This window comes from Helicoverpa armigera, chromosome 21, assembly GCF_030705265.1.
Source record: "Helicoverpa armigera isolate CAAS_96S chromosome 21, ASM3070526v1, whole genome shotgun sequence".
Taxonomy (NCBI): domain Eukaryota; kingdom Metazoa; phylum Arthropoda; class Insecta; order Lepidoptera; family Noctuidae; genus Helicoverpa; species Helicoverpa armigera.
Genome location: NC_087140.1, coordinates 5,853,559 through 5,864,489, shown reverse-complemented (window position 1 = coordinate 5,864,489; position 10,931 = coordinate 5,853,559). Strand labels below are relative to the sequence as shown.

General features: G+C 36.2%; 3 protein-coding genes across 4 annotated transcripts; 1 reads left to right on the top strand and 2 right to left on the bottom strand.

Annotated features, from left to right (window-relative positions):
- Positions 1-734: 734 nt before the first annotated feature.
- Positions 735-2,528, top strand: LOC110377134 (uncharacterized). Its single transcript, XM_021335836.3, has 4 exons — positions 735-883; positions 1,166-1,324; positions 1,724-1,882; positions 2,335-2,528. The coding sequence occupies exons 1-4, from the start codon at positions 824-826 to the stop codon at positions 2,509-2,511; spliced, it is 555 nt and encodes a 184-aa protein (XP_021191511.1). The 5' UTR covers positions 735-823; the 3' UTR covers positions 2,512-2,528.
- A 164-nt stretch (positions 2,529-2,692) lies between these two features.
- On the bottom strand, positions 2,693-6,916 carry LOC110377127 (uncharacterized). The gene is made up of 13 exons (XM_064040067.1): positions 6,740-6,916; positions 6,436-6,647; positions 5,445-5,679; positions 5,017-5,228; positions 4,633-4,827; positions 4,348-4,500; positions 3,940-4,112; positions 3,612-3,683; positions 3,511-3,543; positions 3,408-3,428; positions 3,276-3,299; positions 3,159-3,188; positions 2,693-3,073 (listed from the first exon to the last, which is right to left on the bottom strand). The coding sequence occupies exons 1-13, from the start codon at positions 6,783-6,785 to the stop codon at positions 2,725-2,727; spliced, it is 1,755 nt and encodes a 584-aa protein (XP_063896137.1). The 5' UTR covers positions 6,786-6,916; the 3' UTR covers positions 2,693-2,724.
- Positions 6,917-7,469: 553 nt separating this feature from the next.
- On the bottom strand, positions 7,470-10,821 carry LOC110377130 (uncharacterized). Of its 2 annotated transcripts, none has more exons than XM_021335833.3 (10): positions 10,655-10,821; positions 10,163-10,275; positions 9,892-10,043; positions 9,549-9,631; positions 9,225-9,442; positions 8,975-9,142; positions 8,444-8,644; positions 8,031-8,203; positions 7,883-7,960; positions 7,470-7,779 (listed from the first exon to the last, which is right to left on the bottom strand). In XM_021335833.3, exons 1-10 carry the CDS (start codon positions 10,698-10,700, stop codon positions 7,512-7,514), a joined length of 1,500 nt encoding a protein of 499 aa, XP_021191508.3. In that variant the 5' UTR covers positions 10,701-10,821; the 3' UTR covers positions 7,470-7,511. The 2 variants fall into 2 exon arrangements, with proteins under 2 accessions (XP_021191508.3, XP_021191507.3); XM_021335832.3 differs by having other exon boundaries at positions 10,163-10,281; positions 10,655-10,820.
- Between the last annotated feature and the right edge of the window lie 110 nt (positions 10,822-10,931).

Genomic DNA, 10,931 nt, shown 5'->3' with positions numbered 1-10,931 from the left:
CTGTGCTTGAAGAATTTATGATATTACTATGAGAAATTGTGGATCCAGGTAGCTAGATTAATTATTACATGAATATAATTCATTAATAGACGTTTATATTTGAAACTTAATGTTGTGATTGTACTTTAAACATTTCGCCGCTTAGAGGTTGAGGGTAAATTAAATTCTATTTTTCTAGACGAATTTGCTGTTTTCTTGTGGTATTCCTTGGATATACTGCGTCCGCCATTCTGCTCGTGATTTCTCAAAGACATCACACCTCAAGGTCCGAATTTCCCAAGTTTTGAGCCGTTGTATACAACCACACACATTAGATAGTAACGGACGACATGGCTTTGTAAATAATGTTATATACCTACGTTTAAACAAAAAATAAATCGTCTTTTTAACTAGATTTGATGCAAAGCAAAGGTAGGTATGGTAGAATAAAAGAAATCGAGTTAAACTAATCGAGCTAGGTAAAAACTTTTGTGAGAACTTTTAGTTAATTTAGTTTGGAACATTGTCACAATAGGGGAATGTTAATGTTCGATTTATAATTTTACAGATTTGGGTAGGTTGGCCTGCTGTTATCTGTACCTTAAACACTGCAACTGGTGGTCCATTAACTATCAGATCATCTTGATTGATACCTTGTCAACGTAACATACAATTACAATAATAAAACACCTAATTAAAAACTTGTTTAGAAAAACATTTTCCATGCGATCCTATCTATAAAAGTAAATAATATGACATGTTACTATTATCTTATGAAACACGCGATCTACTCAATATATTAAATAGGGCGACAGCATAACTGCTCATTTTGTAAACTGTAACAATGATACCTATTATATTGATGTGTTTGTTGCAAACGTGTTTATGCCAGTCTCCTGAAGTGGTAAGTTGTTAAATCAGCATTTTTCGTAACTACATTTTAATTAAAGCGCCTAGAAAATCTACGTGAGCAATTCTTTATGTGTATTTTACCGCCACTTGCAGAAAGATCCATTAAATCTATTGCTGATTCTTTCTTTGTCAACAAGATAAAAAGTGTTACTAATAGATTTAAAGAAGCTTAAATATTAATGGATCTTTCTGCAACTGACGGTTAGTTTGAGAATCATAAAGTTTTTAAAACATCAAAACGTTGATAATAAACACATTGATATTTCTTACTAAGACGTATTTGCTGAACTTGGACTCCCAAATGGAGTGCTGCGACTCCGAAAGCGAGGAGTTTGTGGACGTTTCGGGAGTGACCGTGGCTCGGTACAACGAGACTATAGCCTACATGTATGGAGACATCAAATTCCTTAAGGATGTTGGCCCTGACACAATGGTAAGCAATATACAGTAGGTAAACGCATTATGTCGACGTAATACTAAGGGTCCGTCTACACGGTGCATGTAGCTGGAGCAAGTTAACATGCGCAAGTGACAAGAGCACGCGGATGGGTATTTTGATTTGGTACCTGCGCGAGTCGCTGGACCCGCACGTTTTTAAAAACAAGCAAGCTACTTGCTCGTGCAGATGCACCCTATGGCCCAAGTTCACTCACTGACAACTACATTTTTTATTAGTCCGTGCTGACAACATAAACTTTTTGTTTACTATGAAGTTTTACATTTAATTTTCAAAGATAACAGTTGTTTCAAGAAAAAAGTGCTTCATCCAGTGGCTAACGTATGTGGTTAATCTAGGTACTATGCTTAATTTCAATTACTAAATATTTTTCAGGTAGAATTAATTCTTCAAAAAGAAGCTTCTGGTAAATACGAAGTGATGGCTACTCACGAGATTTGTGATCTATGCTCTGAAGTCATGAAGGGACCTGAAAGTGATTATTATTCATACATGAAGTACTTCGGTATACCTGAGGAATGCCCTTTTGCTGCGGTAAGGTTCACTCTGCTTTATCTAATAGATCTTTATTAGTAACTGCTTTTTAATCTACGCTAATATTTGATCTTTTACATCAAGTTCGTCAATGCATGAATCCGCTAGATTGCTTACGTTAATATACAACTACTATAGGTACTATGATTATACCTAACTATAAAAATAAAAAAAACTAACCAAATACAGAATTTTTTGTTAGTTTATCTTTTCTATTTGCGTATTGAGTGCGTTTTGACCAAACGAAAGAAATGGAAGATATTGAATACGGCTGTTCTTTCACACCGCACCGTTTTTTAATTAGGTATTTCCCTATCAAAAGGATACCATAATTATTTCAATGTAAATAGACACGGAAATTAATTGATTTTTCTAAAAAAATAACTCTCAATACCCGAGTACACTACCTTATACTCAGCGATTCCAAATCTAACACCATCTTCGGTTTCTAGGGCGATTATCCTATAAAAGAGTTTATCCTGGACACCGATGACCTACCCCTGAACAGCAACACAGCAGGCAGGTACCAAGCTTTTATGACCATGTACCAGAACCCAGAAAGGGATTGCAAGAAAAATAAGGAGTTCATGTTATGCCTCACTATGAAGCTTCTAATTGAATTGGACTGATATTAGCCAACTATTTGAATAGGAATCGGGAAGTCTGGAGACGAAATTGCTGTCGTTAGGATTTTCAGAGAATAAAAAATAAAACACCTCCTAAAAACTAGTGTTTTTTGTGTCCTATCCCTGAATCTACTAAGTCAAGATTTGCATAACTCTGTGGAGAATCTGAAAAGTAAAACACCCCTTAAATTACATTATGATTTATTGATCCAAAATCTATTCATTATCTGGATCATTTACATTATCGTCATGACTGGACTCGTAGGTCGCAGGGTCTTTCACCTGACCTCTCACTTGGATCTCTTCTGAAGATTCTTTAGACTTAGCTTTAGGACTGCTTGCTTCTTTAGACTTAGCTTCAGGCTTATCTTCCGACTTGGGCTTGTGTTTCTTAGATTTAGACTTCTTCTTGTGTTTCTCTGCTTTTTCTGAATCGTGTTTTTTCTCCTCTTTCTTCGGTTTTTCTGTTGTTGCTTTCTCTTCTTCGGCCTCTGAACCGGACTCAGCTTCTTCTTTTTCCTTGGAAGCTTTTTCTTTTTTCTTTTCTGTCTTCTTTTTGTCGTCGCTGTAACAATTTATACAGAACATTATATATTTTCAGTAAAAAATGCCTTTAAAATTTTATTACTAAAATCTATTAAGTTTGTTACCTGAGTTGTCTCAAAACTTCTTTTGAGCCACTGAAAATATAAAAATTATGTAAACTTAATACCTCCCCAATAGCAATCGTAATAAAATAAACTTAATTTTATAAAAACTGATCTCACCTTTCATCTGAAGACTTCTCGTCACTGCAACCAAGAATAAATCCATTAATATTAACTAAAATTAAATAAGCACAACTTCGCAGTTACCATAAACTTTCATATAAAAAAAAGAAACAAAAATATTATTCAGACCCTCCAGCTGGTTTCTCGTCTCTGAAAAAGTCATTATAAAATTATACTACATATTCCATGTTCCGAAGAAAAATAACAAAAAAAAAGTCCCTTGATAGATTACCTATTGTCTCCCATACCGTCATCATCATCGTCACTGCAATATAAAGTTAGTTTAGCACATTGAATCAAAAGAAAAGAAAATCGGTAGAAAATTATACTTACTCCGCATTATCCCAGCTCACCGACCATTCTTCATGCGTGATGCCAGATCGGAACACCCTTCTGCAATTCTCCCTATACATAAAAAATAAGTTTTGTAGCTAATACTGCAAAAATTTCGAAAAAAAAATGGAAAGATTATAGTGTTATAGTGGGCTCATCAAACTTAAAGACGTTAATTTAAATTAGGCTGATAAATCAGCACTTTGAACGTCAAAACAAAAGACAGCCCCAAAACGCTCACCCTTCACCCTCTTCCTAGGTGTTTTTGCTACAAAGAGGGAACACAGACAAGGCAAAAAACTACTTAAGAATACTTCTAAGAACTTACTCAACGTCCTTATGAATAGCACAGGATATAAATTGACGATTTCTGTAGATTGAAGTGTACAAGAAGGGTCCGTGACAACTGTGACTCTTAGGGTCAATCTTACAAGCTGATATAACTCCAATTACTCGCTCTTTGCCTTGATATCTTACGATCAAAGGACCACCGTGGTCGTTCTGAAATTAAAAGTGGCATTATTTTACGCTACCAAGTACCAATAAGTTCCTGAATTGAAAAAGCAAAAATCTACAGATTTTCTGAATTTAATTTCATGAGCATCCTCCTGCCTTTACCCCGATTTTATTTCGGGTCGGCGCAGCATGTTTTCTCCTTCCATACTTTTTTATCTACCGTTATCTCGCAAGTAACATTCTTCAATTTAACTTGGGCTGTTAAAAATATAATATTTACCTCACAAAATCCTCCTTGCATCGACGATCTCCTTGCTGTGTAGTCATCAGGGTCTCTCAAATGTCTTCCCAAGTCCACGTTGATAGTTTTGGTCGGAACTTCAACATCAGTTTGACGTCTTGACTCCACATCAGTGCAGTTGGCGTATCTTTTCTACAAATGGTTAGAACAAATCCTAATTACACATTCCTCAGATTTCGTTTTAGTTGCATATTTTTTCAGAACGTTTAGTATGATTACATATAGGACATTTATTATTAGTAGAAAGTTGTTTTCGATACTCACGTCACACACTTCGCTAAGCCTCTTCATCACATCTTTGGTGCAGATCATGTATTGAGTGATAATCTCCCTGAACCTCTGAGCCCATTTCTTGGCGCACTGCTCGTTGTCCATAACGCATACTTTGGCTTCTTGCAGGCATTTGCTGTTTTTGGGAATGTGCGCTGTTCCAGTTTCTTTTTGACGACGATATACGCCCTTGGATGATACAATTTCATTTTAATCAGTCAAGGGGTCGTAAACCAAAAATTAGTTACAACAATCAACTAACGATTTGTAGATTTGGACGTTCTATACAATAGGTACTTACTACCTATGGACTTTGAAAAGTTTCTAACGAATAGAGAAATCTATAAGATCATATAAGACAGTTGCTAAAAATCTTACCTCTCTGAAATTATTACCGCTACCCCATCCAGCGATCCAGCCTTTAGTACCAGGTTTCTCCATTTCCCTACTGATGTTGTTATACATAATGAGATCAGTGCCGAACTCGCAACCCTTCTCCTGAACACCGAACTTGAAGGCTTTATCTACTTTCACTATAGCGATATCGTTGGAGGACCACTTGATGCTGTCTTGGAAGTCGAATTTGTAGTCTGGGAAAGAAAGTAGCATTTTAGAACGCCATTTAAAAAATAAAAAACATTCAAGAAGATGACACATGAAGACAAGATGATGCGATAAAATTTAGACGTTAAAAAAATGGCCAATCATCAACAATGTTTAAAATTTTAAACGCTGAGGGACAATTAAAACTACGCCAGTGTTTTTTTTTTAAGTGTGTCCTTAGCTCGTGAAACTAAAAAACTTACTTTTAGGGATACATTTCCAGACAACTTTACGCCGATGCTTGCAAACGCACTCGTCGTTCTTATAATCGAAGCTGTCAACGAATTTGGTGGTGCCAGAGACGATGTAGAAACGATCAGCATCTTCAACGCAGGCAGCTGATGTCAGTACGTAGTAGGGATCCACGATGACACCTCCGCATAACCAGCCGCGGTACTTGTGGGCTTTGGCAGACTCTTTTGTCAGTTGGAGATATACCTGGGTGGGATATGTGACGTCACTTTTAGTTAAGGTTTCATTGCCACGTGGCCGTTCATGACGGTTGGTTGATGCGACAACGGTTTGCGTCTGTCGCATATCGGCGATGAAGCACGGTAATGTGTATTTAGTGTTTTCTTGAGAGCTGTACAATACAATAACATCCAGGTGTGCCTCAGTCTCGGCCATGAGCGCAAAAGTACTAAATGTAATTTTATTTGCGTTGACAATAAAAGATAGTATTTATGTGGTTCAACATACAATAATTTAGCAGTTCAGTCTCAAAACTTGCTAAACGGTAGTCAGGTTTCGAATTCAAATGACCAAATGTTGAAAGGTCTAAAATAAATATTCTTGGCTAGGAATATTGCATAAGCCGCAGTAAAATGTCAAACTTAACGACTTTAATTATAAAATGATTGCCATTCAGTAGGTATGTGTTTGAATCATGTAAGAGTTGGATGTTCTACGTGGCAGAATGTCGGTATGTTGATGTCATCAATATCATAAATGTACAACTACCTACTTATCATAAATGCCGTGCAGCTATTGGTCCATTCAGCCACAAAAATAAATGAATGTTGTACTCACGCATACGAGCACTGCCACGTCATCTATCAAATGAGCCATGTGGCAAATGCAACGATGATGATAATGTTGATGCCTTATTTAAATGTTTTCAAAAAAAAAGTGGTTTGAGGAATATTTGAACCAAGCAAAAACATATTAAGCTTAGAACTGCTAATTCATACTTACCATATAAGGTCTTTTCCCCTTTTCTGTTCTTTTGCTGAAGAGAATTCTTCTAGCATCAACCGTAGTGGTATTCTCATAGTTCCAACCTTCGTCCGCTATTTCTTCAACTTCATCAGCTGACGAATTACCAGATTTTGAATGGTGTTTTGAATGATGTGGCTTTACAGGGTCATCTTTTTTTTCTTTCTTCGTTGAATTTGAAAGTACAGGACCTGTAAAACGAAATGTTTTAGTCAAATAGTAAATTCCCGATAAAATCAGTGATAAAGATCATTGTAAGATGAAATATATAAAAGAAACTTACCTAATAGAAATATAAATGTCGCCAGAAGCAATATATGATTCGTCATTTTGACTCACGGACCGATCCCAGAAGGATCGAAAAATTTATTTGTTCAAATTCAATATGAGTTTGTAGATATTAATTTTGTGGTCAATCTCCCAAAAGTAACGCTTCGAAGAACGTAATTATTTGTTTTCCGGAAAACGTATTATGTTACATACAATGCAATTAATTTTGTAAAGTTAATTGATGGAACAACGGAAATTGTTGTGCACGCTTATTGAATAAATCTTATTTTATGACTGTTGTTATTTATTGTAATTGAAAATTGCCCGAAGACTGTACCTATACGGCTTTTGTGCTCATTAATGCATTATCATAGATCCGTCCCAATTATAATAAACTAGTTCAAAAATCATGATAATGATGATGTTGATGAGTCCAAAATTCTAGTATTTTATTCTATTAAGTATTCAATTGTGATATTAAAATCAATAATTAAATATTTCCAAGTTCCTAATGTACTGAATGATGGATGAAGATTTTTTAACATTTCAGTAGGTATACCTACATACATTGATCTTCGTCTTATTTACTGAGATAGTTTTAGCTTTTATGACTTCAAAGTTGTATGAGTTATACAAGCTCTGACAATAGGGCTGGCAGCTCACTCGATAAGACGACGACTTTCTTAAAGTTCCTTACGCTATCATAATTCTGTAGCATAACAATGATCAACAACAACTCCATTTAAAAATGTATTTTATTCATAATCATTAACATAATGTAAAATTTAAATTGTGATGTTATTTATTTTAATATTTATCGGCAATTCCGTGATCGTTTCGTTCCCTGACCGGAGAATGAAGCCGCTTCCTGCAAAGACTTTGTCTGATTTCTTTGTTGTTGGTGCATCGTGGGCTCTGACAACTGGTTGGTTGTTGGCTGCAGGAACCTCTTTAGCAACAGCCGCGTTAACTTCGGCATCAGCCTCTGCTTCTGCAGCTTGTAATGCCTGCAGTTCAGCCAGCTTTTCTTTAGGTAGCTCGTTCTTCGCAGGCCTAGAAAATAAATCTATTTTATATTTTGAATTTGGAATGTCTCATAAAGAAACAGCAGCATATATACGATCCTAAGGGAATTTGAAGAAATAAAAATAATTACCCATCGGGATGATTCACCCATGAAAACACTTTTTCTACATGCGTCACGCCCGATCTGAATTGTCTTCGGCACTTAGGTCTGCAAACAAATTAAGATTAAGTTTTGGCTTACATTGAAAACAGTGTAGGTACTGAGGTATGCTACATACTCAACGTCTTTATAGATGGCACAAGATATGAATTGCCGGTTCTTGAATATACTGGTATAGAGGAAGGGTCCGTAGCATTTGTTTGACCGCTCTTTGACGAGACAAGCAGAGATGACGCCGATAACGATAGAATTTACTCCGGAACCGTAAACGAGGGGTCCGCCGTGGTCATTCTGGAATAGGTGATATTTGTTACTATTATTTCATCGTGTATATACATACTTCAAAGCAGATAAAGTAGTGACTTGGCGAAAAAGATAGCTGCACTAAATTTTCACTCCACTCTTGTTTACATTTTTTAATTTAGTAGCAGTTTATAGAATGATTATGAGATACTAGCTTTCGTCAAGCATTTTCTTCTTACAAGCTTTCGCATTAATATTATAAGTAAGATCAATTAATTTAGTACTGACCTCACAAAAACCTCCGTCAGCTAAGGCTGCGTTTCTTCTGCTGGAGTTACCACTGACCATTACATTTTTCACAGCATCGTCTTGATAAGCAGAGTGCATAACCAAGTTTGTAGGAACCTTTTCTGACTTTTGGCTATTCGTGTCTCTTCTCATATCTTCTTCATCTGAATAGTTTATGTCTTGACAATCTACGTATTTTTCCTGTTAATTACAATTAGTAAAAAAATGAAAATCTGTATGCACAGGGTTTATGTGCATGTGATATTTATGTCATTCGTCGTCGGTCGTGTTGGATTGCCGTCCCATCGGGTTATGAGAGTGAAGGAATAGGGATTGCACTGTGTCTGCGCAAATGCTCGTGCACTATAATATGTCCTGCCCAGCTAGCTGATCTCCTTAAATGAGAACAGCCGCCGTGGCCGAAATCGGTCGTGGACTCCATTATTATATTTATGTCAGCAACCTAGTAATGATAGCTGAAGAAGAAGGCTGAAAATAATATTTAAGAGAACACTGACTCAGTATACCCACATTACAAATTTCAGACATAGTCAGTCCAACGTCTTTTGTGCAGATCATGTAGTTGTCAATAATATTGTGGTAACGGGATCCCCAGCGGCGCTTGCATCGGTTTTTAGGTATAATTTCCACGTGAGCTTCTAACAAGTTCTGTTGGTTTTCTTTCCTCCTGTTCACCCACTAAAACAAAAGAGAGCATTAGCACTTTTAAGACTCTTGGTCCTTGTAGAATTCGAGCATATGTTCTTACTAATTTACTTACATCATTATACCTAGATGTCGTACCCCATCCAGCCAAAGAGACAATAGTTCCAGGATTCTCCAAAGTTTGACTCTGATTGTTATAACAAACTGGTTTGGGAATGAAGTCGCAACCTCTAATCCTTCTTGTGAAGTCAAAACCATCTTCAATCTTGACTATGGCTATATCGTTGTTCATCCATCTGATGTTATCATTCTCGTGTCCATCAAAAACATAGTCTGAAATATTTAAAGAAGACTGTAGGCTACTATCTGCTCGTTTTCTTCATTCTTTCAATTGAATCAACATTAATTTCTGCTAAAGCAGTCTTTTTCTATTACTCACTTTTGGGAACGCACTTCCATATAGCTTTCTTCGCTCCATTTTTGATGCAAGGATTATTATATCTGTCATCATCATCAGCGTATCTGAAATTAAGTTTAATTGTAAGATTAAGCTGAAGTTTTTTTTTTTGTGGAAGAGGGTATTTTGTAATTTTAAGCTTTATTGAAGGTATCAAAATTTGCATCTTCGACTCTTTCGCTGTCCTTCATTATAGCAGCTGCATTGCCCTGTAACGTAGGAAAGTGGTCTGCAACCCTATCGTATTAGCTGTGCTGTTCAAAATGCTCAAATCAAATCCTGCATTTGATTCCTTTTAACCGTGATTATATCATTTCAAACATACTTGTAAGTTCCAGAAACTATGTAGAAATGTTCCGCATCTTCAATGCAAGCAGCAGAAGTTAATATATACTCTTCATGTATGATCACGCCACCACATAACCAAGTCCTGTAGTTTCCTTGCTTTTGATTAGAACGTGGTAGTTTTAAGAAGACCTGGTAAACACAATTTCGAGTCTTTCAAGATCATACTGATACAAACATATTGAAATATCAACATGAAAGGCAATAGTTTGAAAATCTGAATGAAATGATGAAATTATTTCCCATCTTACCATGTACGGTCTACTATCTGTAACCTCGTCTCCGTTTATAATTCTACGTGTCTCATTTAATATAGAATGTAGCTCTGTAGGCACGTGTGTTGTTACTACCATAGCTCTGACATCTGAAACTATTGAAATGGTAATTAAACTGTCGCTGATCTTCATCATCAAAACCTTGATCGTCATCATGGTGTCATCATCATAATTATCTTTATTAATCGGTATGGTGCGTCTGCGGTCTTAACGCCGTGTTTGTGTTCTGACGCACAAGCATTCACTTTGTTTTCAAACAAAACGTGCGATGCAGCACGACCGCACCGCATCGCACCTTTGCCACATCGCAGCGGCACCGCAATCGCACTGCAGCTTTGAAAGAACCAAAGACTTTGTCAGAAGACAAGAGAATCATTAGTCATAGTCATTACAGTACACTTCAAAATGGCGTTAACCTAAATAATGCTAATTACCAACACAAATATGAAAAGTAGAATAAAATGTTACCTATAAAACCCAAAACTACAAGAAATATAGTTATAAAACACTTCATCGTAGAAAGAAACAGTCGGAAAGATCGTCTACATGGAAATTAAGAGAATTCTATAAACAATGTAATTTCACGGAACATAGAAAGAATTTTAATTCAAAACTTGTGTTATGCGTAGAAGTGATATCCGGTAAGTCAAATGTTATTGGTTTTGTACATGACCTTTGGACACCACTTCTGTTTATAGAGTTATGCTTTAATGCAAGTCATTTGCTAGCTATGAATATTTTCTGC